We start from the raw sequence: 22,183 nt of genomic DNA on the forward strand, positions 1-22,183 counted from the left end.
GAATGAAGGTTAACAGCAGTAAACACTTGTTGCTGGAGTTTCCTTTGTAGTTTTGCACAGTACTGACATTTTGTGAGGACACAGGGACATTGAAAGCTTTGATGACGAAGCTGGGGCTGTTACTGTCCCGTGCAAATTATATTTTTCTTATTATTTAGGCTTCATTTTGCACATAAATGTCAAGATTAATGGCCTAAATCTTCTTCCTCTTCCTTCTATTCTTTATAGCCCGAGTTAATTCACTCCATGAAGTTTGTGTTTAACATTTAACAGGAAGAGAGCCCATATACAGTATTTAATACTCTTTGTACTTCACATAAAAAGTTTGATCTTCTCTCCTTCCTCTGCATTGCAAATGAGAGGAAAAAGACTTAGTGGTGCTGACTGGTAACCTCAAACCACCACAGAAGGTCATGGTCAGTGCCTCTCTTTGAAATATCACAAGGCTTCTTTCATAAACAAAATGTGTCTGGGTGTATACGGGAGGGGTTATTGAGCTAGTAAATAGACTCTGCTCTTATCTTTGTTCAAATAGTGCGGAAAGGGAAAGACAGTGAGCACACAAAAGGGAGAAATGAGAGTGAAAACAAAGCCAGGTACAAGATAATGACAAGGTCAAGTGTGCACTCAATGGCTTAGTTCAGTCAGAGAGAGATAAGGCCCAGCCCGCTGACAAGGTGTGTGCACGAGAGAGGAAAGGGAGGTCAGGTAAAGGTCTGGGGATGTGTCTTACAGTCTAAAACTTCGCCTGAGCTTCTTTCAGTAGGATTGCCAGCTCTGCAGCACCACCTGCTGGAGAAATGGGCACACACAGCTGACAAGTGAAGGATTTTAGTGACTACAGTTCCAGCTAAGATGACTTACATTTACCTAAAGAAATGTATCAGTACCAGACACAGGTATATAATTCTTTATGCCAATAGAAAAGAAAAAAGGTGATCACTGCCTGTTATATATTATGATTTGTCTGATTCCAGTTTTGTATAATGATGACACTTAAAATTCTCCAACCAAAGACAATGTGGGCTTTGAAGGGCACGCAGCCAACACATCATCAGCTATTTTCCTGGAGCAGCTCCAACAATAACCAACAGTTGGACTGGAAGAATTCTTGTTTCGCTTTGATGTTTAAGTTTCCCCTGTTTCTGAGCGGTGCATCACAGACTGAGTGAAATTTAAAAAGGCACAGAGCTCCCCATCTGAAGCTGAGCATGACATTAAGCATGATTTCAAATGACAACAAATAAAGTGTGAAAGGGCTACATGCTCGCAACTTCCTTTCACAGAGTATAAAGGATAGGATTAGTTGAAGGCTATCTCTGATGTGTCACTCATCTCCAGGAGAGAAGAGAACACAAGATAAAACATCTTTTGGTGGACGAGCAAAGCCAGAGAGGAGAAAGAGAGATGCAGAGAGATGCTTCAGTAGATATATGATACAACTGATCCCGATGCTGACCCTAATCCTGATCTGGAATTCTGATCTCATGCCTGGATAAAGGGATAAAAAGCGGGCAGGTTGGGGGGAGTTACACAAAAAGAGAGACCTTGGACGGATACTCAGAGGTGGGTTGGGTCAGTGGGACATCAGGCAGCACTTTGACCATACTGCGCATTGAAGTTGTGAGGGGCGTAGGGTCTGTTAAGTCTCATCCAACACACCCAGGCTTAGGGTGTGCACTGAGAGGAGGCACAAGAGAGAGGGATTGAAGTGAACTACAGGGAGCAGCCTGGCTATGCTGTTTTGACTGATAAAGAGGAGAGTCAGCGGCTCTTTGCTCTCCTTCGTTTGCCTGTGTTTGAGACTACAGAGTAGTCTGGTGGGGAAAAAAGGAAATGATTTTGTTTTATTGATTGCATATATGAAAGCCACATGTAATTGGAAATGTAAACAAACAAGGGTAGGCCATACTTCTTATAGGGAAAAGATGGTGGAGTGCACTTTAAGCTATTGCTGGTTAGCAGCAATAGCTAGCTAAAACGGTTTAACGGCAATGCTAAACTCTTTGATAAAAGCAACGGGCAATGCTTAAAAAGAAGAGGTAAAGGTAATGGATAAATGCTGGAAATACTAGAGAAAGACATAAAAATGTAAAGAATTGTTACCTTAATGTTGGTGAAACTGCTAAGATAGTAGATCATGGTGTTAGCTGCTAAAGGTTAATGGAAGGGTAGCGATTTTAAACAATAAAGGTTTGATAATGTTTAATTATCTGATGTAGTTTCCATATAGAAGTAGCCTATGTGAATTAAGGCACATGTCGGTTTCTTGAAAGAGTTGGGCAACGATTTGATGGGAAATTAGACATTTAAAATATATAAGTCTTCAAGAGAAAGGTTGGTTTATGTTTAATTATTGGTTAGGACTTTCTGACATACCAAATAACTCATTAACATAATATTGGTTTAACTCATCTGTTTTACAGTAATAGAAAAACAATTTTAATTAAGCAGATGTTGCCATCTAGTGGCGACACCATTTCTGCAACTAATGCGGGTAATGTAAATATCAGAAATATTTGTCTATAAAAGTCCAGTTCCAAAAACGACCATGAAACAGTTTAATTCCAGGAAAAGCCAGTGTTAGGTTGGAGATGGATGCTCACACAAATGCACACAAAATCCCTGCCTGAGCCTCTACTCTGTGTGTTTAGGATTAATCGGCCATAGCAGGGGCCCTGATGGAGGGGGAGCCAAGCGTAGAGAACATGGCTGGCCCTCTCTCTATCAATCAGAGAACTCTTCTTTTACCCAAACCAAATTGACCTGCCGATGCACTGGCCACGTCCGGGCTCTATGTGGAAATAAATCACACTGAATCAGAGGTAGGTACCTGTCAGCTCCACTGAATGTACCATTTCTCCCTGTGCTCTCCCTGGATGCAAAGATGTGTCTCTCTGTGTGGCTCGCTGCCTCACAAACAGCAGACTGAACAGCTGACTGAACCGCACACGCAGACAATTATGGAAAGTAATCGTATTTTATGTACGAATGCTGTAGCTGAGTTTTTCTTGTTTGATCAGATGTACATTTATTTTGTGGCAAATGATTTAATCCCCTGGCATGGTCATCCATCGATGCACTCACAGCTTTAATAATCTTACACTGTGGAACAGAAGAGGTTGAGGATAAGGGTGAAGGGAACGTTTATGATCAAACTGTAATCTCCTTTCCTTGAGAATAAATGTTCTGACATTTGTCAAGCTGGCAGCGGTGCACAGCTGTCGATATGCCCTTGCGTCAGTGCTGACACACCAATTCTGAGCAAACTTATTGAGCTTGACAAATATGCAAAGCGGGAGTCTAATTTTAATTAGAAATACCGATAACAGCACGGACCCGATGGTGTTACACGGCTCTCCTCATACTTCAGCTGCCCCATTATCCCCCAGTTGTAAAGTCTCTTCCAGTGGCTCTTAGCTCTAGGAAATGTAGCATCATGAGCAATGGTGTGAGGGAGATAATGTGAGGAAGGGCCGGCTCTAAATCTCAGTTCCGCTCATCTCCTCATCCTCTGGTTCACCTAGGCAGCTGGCAGACAGATGACACAGTGCGTGGTCCGGGCTGCATCTCTGTTCCCGGGTCATCCATTGCTCCCGGAGTGATAAGTGGCTCTGTCCTGGTGCTACTCGTCTGGTGGTGCATACACAGTCAATCACTGAGTGGAGCCACAGTACAACGGCCGCCCATGGAGGACAGCAGAGCAATAACAAAACTCAAGGTGACATCTGTATCACCTGAAGTGATGAAAGAAATTCCAACTCTAGGTCCAAAAGGATTGCTTCCACTTTTGGCACTGTAACTGAGCATGTGTAGTTTTCTTTGGTAGCTTGTTATGTGACCTAGAAAGAGATTCAAATTGTGTGATTCTCAGAGAGTACACACTGTTCAATTATGGAAGGTTGTTACCTTAAGGCAAAGTTAGGGGCTAATGATGACTTTTATCATATGCAGGCTCCTGCTGATGTCTGAAGCCTACAGCAGCAGTGAATGCGGTTTGTAGCGGTCATATTTACTGACAAATTAACAGGCGAAATATGATTTCAAATTCTTTTCACATTTGAGGTGTCTTAAGTTAATTGCAGCCATTCAAGTTTTATTTGTAGATAGCTCTAGTGGATGAAGATGAAGGCCTCTGTCTGGGCACAAGAAGGAGATATTGTGCTTCATGACTGAAATTTTAACCCGAGGCGCCCTGAGGGTTTCCCAGAGCTGAACTGTTTTATCTGTGCAAAGCACACTTACTCTCGCCTCACAGTAACTACAAGACCTTAGAACATGACTTTTCTGAACAACTGCACATCCATTATTATTTATCTCCTGTTGGTTAATTTATTTAGATTTTTTTTGCTATAGATCTAGTCAGCTTTAGACAGAACCAGGATATCTATTTCCCCAGTCTGAAGTCTTAAGTTAAGCTATGCTAACTCGGGGTAGCATCAGTCACTGCAAGAAAGTCAAAAAGACCATTTCTCATCTTATTTAGCTTTTTTGTCAGTGAACATGGCCCCTTTCTATATGATCAGTATTTTTATCGAACTTTTCTTGGTAGAGAGTACTTCTGCTGTAAATGTTCATGTAACTGTAATTTTAATATATTAGGGAGGTGGAATAAAATTTCAAGTCCAACACAGACACTCTGTGGAGTTAAATATGGAGTATGGAAATGTGGATTCTCTCTGGGATTCCCCTTGCTAGAGACATGTGCAGCTCCTTGACACTAGAAGATGCTTTGAGTAAAAAAAGCACATATCTGCCCAATCCTCAGTGACAGGCACACACACACACACACAGTCATAATAAGAGATAAAGGACTGCAGTCCAGCTTTATGTCCCTGCTGCAAGCCCACCCGGCACCAAGCAGCGAGTTGCAGCATCGAAGCACTAGATGGCAGCACAGCTGCACTGCTGCAGCTTTTCTGATTGAATATTTAGTCATTCACTCATTTCACCTGATCATTTGTATGACACAGCATGATTAAATATCCCAAAATGTCATATCTCCTCGTTCACTTCCTGTTGACATGTTGCCTGTTCTAGAACTTCTTATGTGCACACCATCGTCTCCAGGAAGAAGAAGAAAAAAAAAATCTAATAACATGGCTGACTAACTGCTCAGACTGCATGTCATGCTGTTGTGAGTTAGCTTGAAAAGAAATATACATAAATTAAAGTTGAGCTCTGACATCCACTCGTTGGCCTTTTCCTAAACCACCCTCTGGAGATGAAAAAAGTTCTCTGACTTCTGGAAGAGAATATTCTTGCTAATCCTCTGGACCTGATCACGCTTTGCCAGGTAATTCCTAGAACCTGGCACTCTATCAGTGAAAGGAAATTGGGCTTAAGATGTGCAGCCCCCTCTGGTCTTTCAGAGTGTCTTTAAGAATGCTGAAGGGAAGACTTGTAAGTTCAATATTTACAGTCTGCTGTACTTGTACTGATTTTAGGCAGCTATGCCCGTTTACATCAGTGAATTAAATCTAAACCGAAACAAATACATGTGTACGTCTCAGATCTAATTAAGGGGTATTGTTCAAAAAAGGAAAGCAAACTGCATCTGTACTTTAGTCACACATCATTTCTGAGGATTTTCTTGCTTCCAGTACTCCAAGAACCCAATGAGCGTGTCTGACCATATTGTGGTTGTAAAACATACTTTCCTACTCAGAGACTCCTGCCCATCATGATTCATTCCATCATGACTGACTGTGCTCCCCAGAGCATGAGAGAGAAGCTTATCATCTGTCTCCTTCTCATTTCATGCCCTGTAGCAGGCAGCCTTCACTATGGAACCAACCCAGGATGTAGCCATCACTGACACACCTTAATTGCTACACAGGAAACTTTCAGGAGAAGCAGTGAGCGCACATCTAATCATGATATTCAAAAAAGAAAAAAAAAGTTTGGGGTGTGATATTGCCACAAAAATGTAACCTTTCCACTGCTGCAGTTTCAGGATAAGGTGAGCCGGCTGCAACCCTAAAATGTGCTGGAAGCTGAGATAACCTATCCAATATCAGCAACTAATGAGGCAGAAAGAGGAGCTGGAGCAGACAGACACTATGATTCCACCGCCATACGTTTTCATGTGCAAGATAAGCTTTGTCAGAGGTCAGATACTGTGTGGTAGTTTGACCAATTTCCAGCACTATTTCTGCCAATGGCTGTCGATTTGATGGCAGCGTGGATTGCCAGCCGTGGTGAACGAGCAGCTGCAGTGCTTTTGGCCCACAGGGGAAATCTGTTTGGGCTGGCCGGAGTTGAACAGCTGAGTACTTTTACTCGTGGTGAGAAGATTGCTCTCATGTTTTATTGAACATTGCCTCCGGCACTTCTCATCCTTGACAATCTGATTCTCTGAAGGTCCACCTCATGACCTTAATGTTCAACCAATGGGGTGTTGCAGTTCAGTCACGTTGACCCCTCCATCAACCTCATCAGCCTCATCGGTCCTTTGGGTGGCATTTATGGGCCACTCTCCAGCTGGATTAATATCTTTGCAGCACACCTGCGTTGTACTTAATTGTCCTTGCACCTATATAACCTGTCATGTTTGCCCTTTCGTTCACTCTTACCATTACAGGCATCACTTTATCATCAAGTCTTGCTTCTCTGTTACTGTTAAAGTGCACAGCCAACAATCTCCTCATACTGAGTATGCACATGTCCTTTTGGCAAACATATTAAATTTAGGTCAAGGCCCTCTCATCCTGCCAGCATCAGATAGAAGAGTCTGTCTAGTCCCCTTGTCTGACCTCTACAGCTGTCACACGAACTGTATTGTAGTGACTATTTAATCCACTATAGCTGTCATGGAGCCGGTGATGCTGCCATAAAGAACAACCTCGTTCCTTTATAATCCATTATATTATTCTTGGAAGTTTTCCTTTACATCGGAAAACACTGAAAAGGTCCTTCCAGGCATTTCTGTATTATAAATGTGTCAGTGCTGTTTGTATTTTTGGCACAACAGGCACAGGGGACCAAGAAGAATGTGCAAGAGGAGAGGATAAAATACCAGACCACTTGAAAAGTGGCTTAATTCAGCTTGCTATAAACATAAACAATGCAACGGCAGATGTTGCTGCCCCGGTAACAATGTGGCGGCTGCATTGAAGCACATGATTCAACTGGGAGATAATGGTGCTAACAAAATGCAATCTGGTTACAACCATAAATAAGTTTTATTATGTAAGTGGTAGAAGTTAAAATCAAACAAAGAAAAAGAAATCAATGTCCAACACATGCTTTGCTTTACATTCCTCTCTGCAAAGTTTGCAAAGTAAGGTTAAGAAATGGACCAAACCACTTTGAGGCGTATGAGGGTGAGCTCATTTTTCTAAATGTAAAAATCTATTGTTTTGCATCTACAAATGCACAAGAGCATTCAGCTTAATTTTAAATTATTTAACATTATACAGTTAAATTTACAATGACGCACCAAGGACAACAACTCCGTTTTCACCCCAGAAAAAACAATCAAACAAAAAATGGTATATTTAATGATGCTGGCAGAAATGTCTGTGTTCAACATTAAAGTTTAACTTACTGAGTTTCTGTGCTAATATTTAGCAGCGACTCAGACATCAAAGTACTGCCACCTTTGAATTGCCCCTGTGAGACTGCTGGAGGAGAAATGACAGTAGGACAGTAGTTCAGTCTAAACAGCAACACATTCAAAAGCAAATATCAATTTCATTGTTTCACAAAATATCCAGGATTCTCCAAAGAAAACTTCCCAGTTAGTTTTGGAAACATGAACTGTACTAAAAAATGACCTGGCACAGTTTATGGAGCCGTGCTGCAAAAAAAAGACAATAAATGATAGATGAATGAGACAAAAGAGTGGATGGTGATGTATCTTTTATGAGGTAGGCAGCTTAATTAAAGGCCCGATTATTGCATCAGTGATTTTTATTTACTCAACAACCTCCTTGCTTACTCCGTTACTAAACAGGAAACAAATGATCCCATTACTAAAAGACAAATAGTTTCCAACTAATGAACTTTGTAGCTGTGTGATATTTGCTTAGAATGTGTCTTCTTTTGCCTTTAACAGGGAAGCAAACCTTTAGAAGCCAAGGCTTTATGGTCGCTTTATGTTGTTATCGCTAAGACATCTCTCTGACTGCTAAGATGGCCTCCAGCAAAGATATCAAAGTCCCCTCATTAGAGAAGGAGCAAAGCAAATATAACAAGGAAGACATGTTTACATCGCAGTGAGAAGCAGCCAAACATCTAGGTTCTGTGCTATTTTAGACAGCTGTGAGATGGCACAGGAAAGTGACATCAGTTTTTTCCCCCTTTTTTCTTTTTGTCTCGGTTGAGTGATCCTTGTGATCCTCTCCTTTCACAGAACCACCGCCACGAGCTTGAAAACAAAATGAAAACTGAAAAAGACGGTTTGATCGTTCAGAGTGTTTGTGCTTGAATCATTTCCGATGATTGTCACGGGATTTCTCCCTTTGGATCACTTCAGGAGGTCAGGAAACAATGTGGCAGTGTAGAAATGTGCCACAGATCTCAATCATACAGTTGAGTCATTTTTTTTCCTATCAGGGATGTGAGTCTGTTTCAGTCAAACAGCAAACAGTCCTTAGCCGCTTCATACATTTCTTTTTTGTTTGTTTGTTATTAGCTGAGACCTGAAAACATTGATCCAATCGTTAAGCGTGACAGCCAATTTTTATGTAAAGCGCCTGCTGTCACTGTGTTAACACTGTTTGCATATGTGCATATTGTTTGTGTGTGTGTGAGTGCTAAAGCATGCACTGGCTGTTTGGAATATTGCAGTGCCCTGTCCTGCCTGCCTGCCTTGGTGCGCTTGATTTCTCTGTTGTGGTGGGATTACTCTGGGGATTAGCAGGATACTGGCAGCACCCATCGATGGGGCAGAGATGACAGTTCCCATCATGTAGTCTTCCCGCTTCAACCCGTTGCTACTCCCCGGACTTAAAGCGGCACAAACAGCAGATTACATGAGTACGACAGCAGGGGAAGAAGTCACACATCACACAGCGGAGATTAGGCTGAACAAACTCGTCTTCGGCTGCCTGGGGGTATTCAACCCAAACATGGAGAGCTGTCTCTCATGGCCCAGTTTGGGCTAGATTAGGAAGCTGCAGACAGCATTTTCCCTGCAAAAGACTTTGAGAAAAAACCCCAACCCGCACTGATGTGTACTGTTCAAATAAAGCAGTGGTCCAAATATAAAATTGCAAATCACAAATCTATTCAAGACCATTGACCATAGGCCATTCATATTTGTGTTGCTGTCATTAAAGCTGAATAATCATTTGCATAGCCATGTTTTTCCAGCTACCTCTGGGTGACACTGCAGAGCTAAACTGTGTGCCTCTAGGACCCTGGGGGTTGACGAAAGATCAGGCTTCTGGGCATATTTGAGCACATCTGAGCTTGTGTTTGCTCAGGTCTCTGCGTTGTACCTCATAACTTTTACACCTTTGTCATTAATGTTTGGAGAGACGCAGCTTGTGTGGGAGTGCAGCGGAAACTATACATGCATGTCACAGCAAAAAAAGCCTCCAGTCATCTCCCGTCTGTTAAGGACACGCAGATGCCATTTTTGTTGTCATTTAACAGGACAAATCCTCCGGCAAATTAAAGATTTGCCTGTGGGTTTTTCTAAAAAATAAAATCCATTGTCGAATATAATGGGAACATGTGCTTTAGTGGTTGTTAGTCACTGAAGGTTTTGAAGGTTTGCTGTATGGGATGAAAAAGTGTGGCTTTACAGAACCCACTCTGTGTGGGAGTATCCCTAACTATAGTCACGTGAAGAGATGACGTGAGTGACACAGTTTTAAGAAGACTGAAGCATAGGTGGGTGTAGTTTGACTTGTCAGATTTTCATTCCTGCTCTTATTCAAATTACACTGACATTTTAGAGAACGGCTTGTTCCTGTGTTCAGTTATAGCCACAGCCACCTGCAAAAAGCCCAAAGTCTCTGCTGAACAGCCCCCAACCTGCTTCCTGCTGAGTAGGAAAATTATCTCTTTTCTGCATCTAAAAAAAAAATGAAATAAATAATGAGTTATTAAAAATCAACATGTTGCCAGTTTTCTTTGGACTAATTAAACACCTCAGCAGATTGAATAACGAGCTCTGTCTGCAAAGGTGTTGATTTATCAGATGAGAAATGTGAGAAATGTCAACACTTGTTAACTCAAAATAACTGTCAATTAGTCAAAACTTATCAACACCGCAGAGCTTGCATGAAAGCCAACTTTGAAGCTAGTTGTGGCCAAGATAACTTCAGGATAAATATGGAGATCAGTCCCAGTCCCCAGCACGAGGGAACACTGGCACAGTGTTAGTACTCAGCTCTCTCAGAGTTATAACTTCTTCTCTGGATGAAATTTCTTTACAAAGGTGTTAAAGTCTCTCAATTGCAGAGAAGCTTTAACAAGTTTCTCACAAGGCCAATATTATGAAGTGTTTAGAAATCCTTTATTGAAAGCAGCAAACCAATTTGTGGATGTTTTATAGAGCTGTCATCTGTAAAACATGTTCTCATTTTAACACTTGGCTTGTCTTTTTTTGCTACTTTTGTGTTTCTGGAAGAAAATAACCTATACATATTGTTTGATAAGGCACCTGTTGAATACAATATATTAATTATTTTTTTATTATTATTATTCTTGATTTATTTTTGTTCACGTGTATGGAAGCTGAAACTGGGCCACAGTTGTTCACATTTGAAGCTTGTTAACAGATATGCAAGTGGTGTCAATAAACCCTCTTCACAGTGGCCTTTTTCACTCGAACTATGTCAACTGAGGTGTTACTAATCACATTAATTATGGCTTTACACCTTAAAGGACAGGATGTCATTAGGAACACCTGTGGTTGCCAAGTATTTCCGCTGCATCACAATGACTGCATTTAAATCGGCCAATGTTAACCGTTATTCACTAACAAGGCAAATATTCACTCACCAGCCACTTTATTAGCTACAACCTTGCCAGTACCCGAGTGGACCTTTCAGAAGGTCCTTAATTTTGGCACAGATTCAACAAAGTGCAAGGAAACACTCCTCACAAATTTGGTCCATGCTGACATGACAGCATCACACAGCTGCTGCGGATTTGTCGGCTGCACATCCACGATGAAAACGCCTGTTCCGCTACATCCCAAAGGTGCTTTGTTGCACCGAGATGTGCTGAATGTAGTAAATGGTAAATGGACTGGTACGCATATAGCACCTTTCTGCTCAATTTGAGCAATCAAAGCTCTTTCTACTACTCAATCACACACATAATCATACAGTGGTTTTATCTGTTACTCACACACTCGCACAAGACATTGAACCCCCCTCAACTCATGGTTCAATATCTTGCCCAGTGATTTTTCAACACATGGACAGGAGGAGCCGGGGATCGATCCACCTTCCGATTGGTAGGCGACCAGCTCTACCACCTGAGCCACAGCCACCCTTTAATGGGCCTGTGGAAGCCATTTGAAAAATCATCACTGGACCCAACATTGTCATGTTTAAGAAACCAGTTTGAGATGATTTGAGCTTTGTGACACAGCGCACTATCCTGCTGGAAGCAACCCTCAGCAGATGGATGCACTGAGGTCATAAAGGACAGACATGGTCAGCAACAATACTCAGGTAGGTGCGTTCTTTCAGCAATGGTCAGTTGATACTAAGGGGCCCCATGTGTGTCTCTAATATATATGCTCCACACCATTACACTATAACAGCCTGAACTCTTGATACAAGGCAGGATCGATTTGTGCTTTTGTGTTGTTTACACCAAAATGTGATCCTACCATCTGAATGTTGCTGAAGAAATTGAGACTTGTCAGACTAGGCGATGTTTTTCCAGCCTCTTGCTGACCAGTTTTGGTGAGCCTTTGAATTGCAGCCTCAGTTTCCTGTTCTGAGCTGGCGCGAGTGGTATCTGGTGTGGTCTTCTGCTGCTGTAGCTTATCTCCTTCAAGGTTCAAGGTGTGCATTCAGAGATGCTTTTCTGCATACTTTTGTTGTAACAAGTGGTATTTGAGTAACTGTTGCTTTGCTATCAGCTTGAATAAAGTATTTTCTCCCAGAGAACTGACGCTCACTGTATATTTTTTTCCTTTTTGGATCATTCTCTGTAAAACCTAGAGATGGTTGTGCAGGAAAATCCCAGTGGATCAGCAGTTTCTGAAATACTGCAGATATGACCCAAAAAACTACGCCACGTTTCAAAGTCGCTTAGTGACCTTTTTTCCCATTCTGATAATTAGTTTGAACTTCAACGGGTTGTTTGGACCATGCTTGCAAGCTTAAATGCATTAAGTTGCTGCCATGTAATTGCCTGATTAGATAGTTTCCTTAACAAACAATTAAATAGCTGCAATAATGAAGTGGCCAGTGGCGGTATGAATTACCGAAAATTGTGCAAAACCCCTTTAACCACAACACCAGTAAAACTGTTAAAAAGCCAGTCACACGTCACACATGAATATTTATTGAAGGGTTATCAACTTCCACAAATATATTATTATCAAAAAAAAATGACAATGTATAAGCTATTAATGCCCCCCACCCCAATTCTTGTGTAGTAATACAGTCCAGCAGAAAGGTCTACAGTCCACAGACACAGGAAAGTTCCATGTGACTGCACATGTTCAACCTTTAATGTTTCGCAAAAAATGTTATTGTAACGATATGTAAATTCTAGTGCACACTCTGTGTTCACAGTGAAAATGAGAATGGGAACATTAGAGCGTTATGTGTGGCTAAATGCACCTCGGCAGACGTTACCTCTATCTGTCAAGCAGAAGGATGATGTACATTGAAAACACATTCCCTTCCTTGTGGCACTCACATCTATCATAAGCTTATGGCCACTCTCCCCACTCTAGCATATTTCTTCCGCGACATCCATCTATGTCAATCTCATAACTTGCATATCCGGAGGCCTGTGATGTTTCTCTGTCCTGTAAGTGTTCATACCATATTCTTGACAGGTTTCACCATATGTTCTTTCTGCATCTTAAAGCACCCCTTGGAGGCTTCCTAAAATCTCTTGCGGAAGTCCACAAGGTCACAGTTTTTATTTATTTATTTATTTATTGTTTTGCAGCTTAATGTCATGTGAAATGACGGGCGAGTGTGTGACACGCGTGTGTGTCAAGTGATTGGCTTTACGCGCAACATCAGGTGACAAAGACGGCTGTTTCCTTTATAACAGCAAGCGTCTGCTATTTTAATTAAAATTTGCCTGGGAAATTACTCAACCATTTAGCTGCCAGCACCCCGAATCAAAATATCTCATTTACATAGCAGGCAAAATTCTGTTTACTTGCAGCTATTAAGGCCTGTTCAACGTGATGAAACATTTGCATGGATTTATGACAGTTATTCATTTTCATACAGTTTCCAGTCCTGCATTTGTGTGTGTTTGAAAGTGCACCACCCTTGGGGGTGGCATACTTCTTCTCAGTCTTTCTCAATACAAAACACAGTGTAGCTGCTATGTCTCTGTGTGTGAGGAGCAGGTAAATGGGAAAGGATCTAAATTATCCTCTGGCAGCGCTACAGCGTACTGGAGCAACCCCAACATACAGATGCTGCTGTTGCTGCTTATCACAGTGCTGCAGTGCTAGGGAGGAGCTCAAATATGCTCACAGCAGTAGCTCGTGGCAACTTCCTCCTGTTTCCAGATACCGTGAGCTTTGGTCACACACTCTGTGTGTTGATATGTTGGTTAATCCTCTTTATTAGTCAATAAAGCCCTATTACACTTAGAGCCTACAGACTTGTTTACCTAACTACAAGACACAAACAAGTAACTTTTTTCCTTAAAATAAGTCAGTGTGCTCCGAGTTCTACTGCAGCGGTATTAATGTATGTTCATGCTTTTGTTTCTGAAAGATGACTAACAGCTATTGTAATCTTGGTTTGCGCAAAAACATGAGGCCATAATGTCACTCTGGTGCAGCATGTGCATTTGAAGTCACTGATACATACATTCTGGTCTTCTGTTCATCAGGTCACCTGATGAATAAATGAAGTAAAATAAGTGGGAAACCTGCTCATTTCTGATGCAACTGGGCTGCAAGCTATAGCTAGTGCCTCACCTTTGATTACTTACAGAGAAACTCATCTTTACCATAAGAGGGCACTAAAAATCCACCTGATGAGGTTGATGACTATTGGAATTTATTATGCTCTTGATGGACAATATTAAAAAAAAAAAAGCAGTGAAAGTTTCCAAGTTTCACACTGATCAGAGATCAGAGAACTTTCCTCTCTACACTTTAAAAGAACAATAATAATGACATAAGTGTGATGATGTCAGGTCCTAATGAGCCGGCTACATCCTGGCAGAGTTTAAACTGATAGTAACCTGCACTCAACCAGCCGATGTCTGAAAAGGTTGCGATGCCTGCAGACAATGTATAGAAAATCATCCTTGATTTGGAGAGTAAAGAAGAAACAACTTTGCCGATTTCAGTACGTTTGTAACACAAAGCAGACAATTTAGTGAAATTGCGCTGTGGATATATATTTTTTTAAATCGCGATTGAGGCCAAGGTTATTTTTCTACTTCAGCATTTATATTTTATAATAATTAACAATGGATATTTAATTTAAGAAAAAAACACAAATATAAATAATCACTTCCATCGAAGGAGAACAATTATTAAAGAAAAGAAAAAACCGAATTCAAATCAAATACTGGTCCACGTGAATTCCCATTTATCCCTTGTGTTTGTTATTTTCACTAATGAGATCTGGACAGTTAGCTTTCAAAACACAAACAGACTATAGTAGCTTCACTGAATGTTGAGCGTGGGTCATCATGGACTGAAGCAGATTAAGTGATCAGAAATCCGGCACCTATGATCATTTCTGACATTACAATCAAACGCAAGGCAGGGTTAATCCTACTCGCTGCGTACTGGACGTGGCTTCCTGAGCGAGTGAACAGTGACAGATGATGAGTTTAGTACCCTGAGGATTGCGCACAAGACAGTCAGTGATCTGCTTTCAACCGTTTAACACCGCAGAGTCCCAGCCGCGACGGCAGACTGGGAGACCGACTCAATCTGAGCGATAATTCGTTTAGAAGGGTATTAATGATCCAAGCGTAGCTTTCTCAGTCACACGGTTTCACCCCAAGAGCCCCACGTCTTGTGATCGGACACTAAGAGCCCCGCAAGGATCGTTACGCACAACTTTTACGCACAGCCGGGACTTGAACAGACCTCGATGCGCTTTCCATCTTACCAGCAATACGGATTACACTACCACTTATACTCGCACAAGTGTGATTATGGAAAGCGTCCGAACTGCAGGAATGGATGAAAGGACCCCCTTCTTAACCTACTGAAGCAAAACCCAACCGCACGGACGCAGGGAACTTGCCTGGAATAGCGTGCAGAGCCGGGTGCCAAAATGAGCACGCACTGGCAGAGGTGGAGGATCTTACAGATAGTCTTTGCAACAATTACAGCAGTCATTACACAAGGTAGGTGAAAACGAAGTGGTTAGTTTGCTTGTTTTTAAATTTAAAAAAAGAAGAAAGGTGAAAAATGAGTTCAAGATTAGCGCATGTCAAAGTGCAATGAATTAACATAAAGAACCTTTGGCTTTCACTGTAACAGCTGAAAACAAATTATTAGACTGAACTCTCCATCATGTGTACATATTACTGAATGGAGGTGGGCCTACTCTCAGCAATGCCGTTAAAGATGAACGCATCTTCTAAAAACATAAATAATACATAAATGTCCTCATTTGTGACTTACATCTTATTCCACTATGATACAGCGATCCAGTGAGGGTAACACGAGCACATGTGTCTTACTTGCAGGAGAGAGTGCCACAGCAGTGAGTAAGATAGCCTATTAAACATTTAGGATTAAATCAGTGAGGGGTAAAGAACTTGATGGGTTTACATTACAACGTGAGCAGTGCTTTAATGCTCAGTGCCTTTCTTGTCATGGTGGAAGTATTACTTTCTCTTTTGGCTTTCTGCTAAAAAAAAAAATTGGGGGACCCAATTTTCATGTACAGTGAGGCAAACAAGAGGCAGGCAATCTAGATTTCCAACTTGATAATGAAGAAGAAAAAGCACATCTCAAAGGCATTTGTGTAAAGCCTATAACTGCCTTAGATGACCATTTCCAGGGAATGAAGGCAGGCTGATTTGTGGGGATAAAACGATAAAAATTGAGAAATTGTGATAAAACAGATTTTTAAAGCCGCTTTAAGAGTCTCATTGGACATTGCAATCCCTACCAATCACTGCATAAGCTTAAGCCTCCCTAGATCTCTCTCTCTTGCTCTCTCTCTCTCTTCCCCCTCCCTCCTCTTCTTTATTTTCTCCCGTCTTTCCAACAGCAAGTCAGAGCATTACATGCCATATGATCACTAGTGCATTTATTGGAGTGTTTTTGCACATCATAAAGCCCCTCATAATGCATTTAAGATGAGGGTATGATGCTTTAACTAGACTATGCAGGCTGGCAACTTTTCTACTTAAAAGTGTGTATGACCATGCTTGGTTTTGTAGCTTTGCGGTTATTAGATTACAGTTTCAATGTTTGCAATCCAATCTTTATTGTTAATTATAAACTACCCATGAAAGGTTTTAAACATGATTTCTTTTCAATTCTAGTTTTGTTTAAACTGAATACACACTCTAACGCCCTAAAGGGTTATGGGCAGATGTAAGCAAACTTCGATCTTTGTAAATTTGCATTTCATTAGCACCCTGTTAGCACCCTGCTCCAGCAGACACCACATTGCAGTGCTTGTGCTCCTGCACGTCTTCCACCTCTTGCTGGACCAAACTTTTGCCCTTTTTCCCACTTTCTATTTGCGCTTTGTTAATTAACTGCTTTGCTGAAAGGTACTTTAACTTTCCACAACTTTTTAAAAAATTCATGGATGTACTAACAGCTTTTCTTCCCTCTGTTGCACGCTGCTGTTTATCTCCCAAGTGGACTCCTAAGTGTACCTGTCAGATCCTAATGAGAACCTATAATGTTCTATTAAACTTAGATGCATTGAATAGGTTAGCCAGTCAGAGGATAAACAGTCACAGTGCTAACATTAGATTAAGAAAATGCAGGTGCATAATTAGTGCGGTTACCATCTGATCCACTGCCAACACTTTCTATTTATAAACAGCACATATATGCGATATCTGATTAAAAAAAAAATAAAAAAAGGGGAAAGAAACCTTTCACGGCAGCGTGAAAGAGAAACTTTTGAGCCACAAATGAACACATCTTTCATTCTCTCAATTACTAATTCCAGCGCAGACATCCGTTTGTCTTCCATGATGCTACTGGGAATCGACTCACTTCTGCAAGCTGTTTTGCACATATGGTACAAGCCATTAGTGCACATTAGAATTCACAATGGATGCTAGGGCTTTTTGCATTTTATTAGAATAATACAAAGATTGATTACAAGTGAAGAAATAGCGCTAAAAGAAAAGCACACTGAAAATCAGTTAGTTGATGTGCAAATGAAAAACCTTTAATACAAAGCCACGAGACAGACTGCGGGGCAAAATGCAGCTCATTAGACACAAGTGTTTTTATTAAAGCTGGCGATGGGGAAACATTATTTTGAAATCAACATCTCTTCGATGAATGAAGTCTCGAAGCTGTTAAATAAGCAGACTGTTGTTTCTTACACGCACAACAGAGCAAACCAACTTCTTAGGTTAAAGTACTGCAAGAACTGAACACGACCATATTGATGCATGGCAGTAAAGCTCTTATTAGGTATCTTTGAACAAATGATTGAAGTAAAATAAAAGAAAGAAAGAAAGAAAGCGGTATGACACATGGAAAGCTCCGTTTTTGTATCGTCTCATTTTCATTTCGGTAAGAAATCCTACCTGAAGTAAATTTTCTGCTAACATTCAGTGGTAGTGCTTGTAAATCTAATTTCATGCAGGGAGCATTTTCATTTGGACACAGAGAGGGATGAACAAAGATTTGATTATCAACAAAACACTGGCACACAGAAAGCACTTAACCTACATACTGTACACCACTAAGGTGGAAGCCACTGAATATGTTCCCTGCTGCAGTTTTTACAACAGTTTTTGGTGGCGTGAACATCTGCATGGTAACACATGCGCTCCCTAATTCAGCCAAGGAGGAAGCTCAGTGTCTTCAAAGTGAGTGATTTGAGAGGCTGGAACAGCTGGTGTGCCAGATTTGCTCTCGTGTTCAGGGCTGGACGCTCATCATCGGAGAAGTTTTGCTTGCACTGGCTACTTGATAAATATCTTAAATATTGGCAAAGCAGAAGGACGAACCTTCTAGCCAATTGTAAGCAAAACAGCTTCTGGAGTCTGAAGATAGATTGCGTGCTCCAACTGAAACTCTATTATCAAGAAAAAAAAGATGTGAAATGACAAGAAGTGTACATTAAACTCAAACATAAAGATGTGAGCTTGCATGTGACGTACTTTACAGCGGCGATGAATGCTCCCTCCTGGAGCACAGCGAGCCAGTTTATATTCACTCCAACTGGAGGTGCTGCCAGCTCTGGTATTAAATAGCACATCTGTCAGTGCCCACTGGAAGGCTAAGCCAGGATAGCCTAGATCCTAGGTCCAGATTCTGCCTCATGCAGTGTGTCACCCACTCAGTGAACATGACTGACACTATTGTCTGTGTGTGGAAGGGGAGGAAATAAACGCTGTTGTCGTCCTCTGAGGGCTGCTGGGCTGACATGATAGTGACATGTACAGTACAGTCGCTGCCGTGCAAAGTGTCAGGTCAGCTCGACAGGCTCGATGGGGGAGGATGAAAAGCAGAAGCGGTCGTGATAGACGGACCCATCAAGAGCCGGCAGCCATGAGGGACACGCGGAACAAATTTGACACAGAAAAACTTCAAACCTTCCTCATTTGATAAATATTGATTAATAATTCAATGGCAGATAGCATTCAATGCGGCATTTACTCTCTTATGAATATACATAAGTCAGTAGTTGTAGATCTGATCTCTTTTTTTTAAGACACTGAGTTTGGGTTTGCTGCCATGTTCACAGCAGCCTCATCCAGGTTGTTATAGTAAACATGAATGTTTCATGATTCACCAAGTAGGGCAATTAGCCACCAGATCAAAAGTGCACACCCGGGTCAGCAGCTATAATCTTCATAATTCTGTCAAAATGGACACTTAATGAGGACACATGACGCATGAGTGACCTCTGCTGATTTCCAGCGTGGTAAACACTCGCCATGAAATCAGATCAAGGGACATTTATGCTGTTCGATTGATTTGACACAGCGATTGCAAAAAGGTCATTCTTTACACTTGGGATTAGTATTTACAGTACTCCTGTAACTCTCCTGTTATCACTGTACAAAACACACCGACACAGACCACCTGGTGTACAAATGCGTACCTTAACCAGTAACCATGTTTTCAGGTGCATGCTGGTCTTTTACATCAAATCTACTTTCTTTCATTTGATATAATGATGCACAGCCCTGTTTGTCACTACTTATTCCCCCTGCCTAGAGACAATCTGAAAAGCCATTTTAATCCCAGTGTTTGATGGCTTATTTCCACTTTGTGCCAGATGTATCAGATTGTACCTTCTCGTGCTATGGAGGGAAAACAGAGACACTTTTGAATGTGACAACACAGCAGGCGACATTTTTTAAAGAGCATTTCGATATTGGAAAATTATTTCCATAGAAATCTATTAACTACCTGGAAACAATTACATACTGTGCAGGAAAAAAGGCTTTCGTCAACAAATCGATGTTGGATTGTTACAACTCAGCTAATAACGGGCTGATCTGACTTTTGGGGAAAGCAGCATCTTTTATTTGGTCTCATCCTGACTTCATATTTTATTTCAGATTTTCTCTGTTAATGTATTTTAAGGCCACATCAAAGCAATCTGATGTGACACCAGGACACTGGGAATGTTGTCTTTTTTCATAAAACAAATACAGTTCGTAACCTTTTACAATTCCAATAATTTGGTGACAAAGCCAAAGAGTTTAACATCTGCTCCACCTGTGCTATAGGACTTTTAAGATTAAGGCCAGAGGCCTTTTAGTCTAATATTTTAAAGTCCCACTCAGTTGATCAGTTGGCCTTGTATGACTTTGATATTCGTGTGTTTCGGGGACACTGCTGGTCTTCAAATGTGACAAAAAAGTGAAATCCTTCAGTCCAGTTTTTGTAGATTTATTCAGAAGTAGCGTAAACGTTTTGTCCTGCAACAGTAGTGTAATTTTCAATTTTCCTCTTTCAGATTTGAGCAGTAAAGAACTGACCGACAACAAGAGCCCAGTGCCTTTCCCTGTCTTCTTGCCGGTCAGCTACGAAGTTAAGGATGCTGACTACCTCTTCCTAAAAGAGGTAGGACAGGACTTCATGAGGAACTCCAGCATGCAGAGTCACATCCAGCCCTTTGTTATTTTACGAGCCAGCCGCCAGCCGGCGGTCAACGCCAGCTATCGCACCATGTCCGCAGAGAAACCTGTGCCTCTAGATATGGTCCAGTCTGTGAAGCTCTTCAATGCACCAGAGGTCTTTACCTTTAACTGGAAAATCCAGGCCTTTGTCCTGACGCCTCGGGTTTTCTCCTCCAAGCCCAAAGTCAGGGTGCTCTTCTATGTTGCAGGCAGGGATTGGAACAGAGGGGAAGGCGCTGTGGATGCGCTACCATGTGTGACGGTGTATGCGTTCTGGCAAACCCAGGAGGTGAGGGGTTCCTGTGCCATAGGAGGTGAGAGGGGGACCTGCATGGCCGAGCTGGTTCCTACGCCTGGCTGGTTTGCTCCAGGGTCAGAGGGCACCAGTAGAGAGAGGCAGGATCCATCTGCTGGGAACCCTGTGGAGCTGTACTACCAGGCTCAGCCAAAAGTCAGAGGGAAGTGCAATTCTGTGGATGGAAGTCGGTGGGGGGGTTCACAGCAGCAGGCAGAGTTTATTCCTGTCACTCCCATGCAGAGGATTGGAAGCGTGCGTCTTCTGCAGGTGCCTAAGGGTATGGCAACGCTTTCGCGCCTCAAGCTCGGCAATGCCATCGTCATACGGACATCCTCCAAACCTCTAAAGAAGACTGACATCGCCACCTTCTACATACTCATGGCCAGCTCTGCTCAGCTGACTAACTTCACTCTCAGGTAAAATTGAATTTTTTGCCTCCCTGAAGTTTGCAGTGGTCAGCAATGTCACGGCTGGCCACATGCTTGCAGTATTATAAGAGAAACTCTGTCCCCGATTTACATGGGCCTGTTATTTCAGCAAAGTTGAAATCATCTGGTCAGCAAAACCTCAGAATGGGGAACGGCTCACTAATAGTATTAGTCATCTTCCCTAATTCTTACCCAAATCCTTTGCCATCAAATATAAACGAATATTGAAAGAAATGAGATTTAGTATGGATTATGACATTTGTCTGGAAATATCATAGCTGTTAACCATCTTTCCTGGAAATGGGATGGATTATTTTGAGCAGCAAAGCATTAAGAGCAGTTTTAACAGCAGGAGTCATCAAGGTTAACACGGAGCAAATAATACTGTGTGCCATATACCTCATATATATATACCTACCATATACCTATTTCCTTTATTTAAAGGGTATGCTCAGGATCAGTGCACAGTGCTGTAGAGTGTATGCAGATAGCGGAGATTAGTAGCATGGCTCCATCTCACTTTGCAATGCAGAATGCTTTTGAATAGAGATGAGAGCACTTGTAGAACCATCTTAAAAAGACTGTAATTCCTCTGGAGGCCTCTGACATACTTGGTAATGAAGGCTAAATTTATACAGACATGTTTAAAAAAAACAGCCTTCCATATTTCCCAAGAACCAATTCCTCAACCAGCTGACTAATTATCCTTAGCCTAATATCACGGCTGTCTCTCAAGACGTCAGTCTGTTACTTCCCTTTTACAGGTGAAATGATGCAACGCGGCGAGATTGGCACCTCAAAACTGGATTTAAATTAAATGCTTCCAACCCGCACTCACCGTTTCATTGATGGCTTTCACGGTCATCTGCAGCCTTTTGTTATCATCATCCAGGCGAAGATCAAACAGAAGCACGCGGCGGCAAAGCTACATTTGTCGAGGTTGGCTGTCAGCGCAGACAAGCAGAGATTTATGTTGACCCGATTAGAGGCAGGTTTTACAAATTGTTATTCAAGACACTATCAG

The 22,183-nt window shown here is 41.7% G+C and overlaps 1 protein-coding gene and 1 long non-coding RNA gene across 4 annotated transcripts in view; both read left to right on the top strand.

The window, feature by feature from the left end:
- The first annotated feature begins 1,497 nt into the window (after positions 1-1,497).
- On the top strand, positions 1,498-6,763 carry LOC102785050 (uncharacterized). 3 transcript variants are annotated; one of them, XR_004844039.2, is made up of 5 exons: positions 1,498-1,566; positions 2,655-2,825; positions 3,528-3,721; positions 5,772-5,858; positions 5,951-6,763. It is a non-coding gene; the product is annotated as an uncharacterized LOC102785050 (long non-coding RNA). The 3 variants fall into 3 exon arrangements; XR_004844038.2 differs by lacking the exon at positions 1,498-1,566 and adding an exon at positions 1,753-1,820; XR_437362.3 differs by lacking the exon at positions 1,498-1,566 and adding an exon at positions 2,003-2,048.
- Positions 6,764-15,387: 8,624 nt separating this feature from the next.
- Positions 15,388-22,183, top strand: part of LOC102784755 (transmembrane protein 132D) — a 28,320-nt gene continuing 21,524 nt past the window's right edge. Inside the window, exons 1-2 of the mRNA XM_006803133.2 lie at positions 15,388-15,492; positions 20,271-21,147. Coding sequence (XP_006803196.2) covers positions 15,420-15,492; positions 20,271-21,147 — 950 coding nt within the window. The 5' untranslated portion in view covers positions 15,388-15,419. The remainder of the gene's footprint in view (positions 15,493-20,270; positions 21,148-22,183) is intronic.

This window comes from Neolamprologus brichardi, chromosome 12 (assembly GCF_056152115.1).
Source record: "Neolamprologus brichardi isolate AB-2024 chromosome 12, ASM5615211v1, whole genome shotgun sequence".
NCBI lineage: Eukaryota > Metazoa > Chordata > Actinopteri > Cichliformes > Cichlidae > Neolamprologus > Neolamprologus brichardi.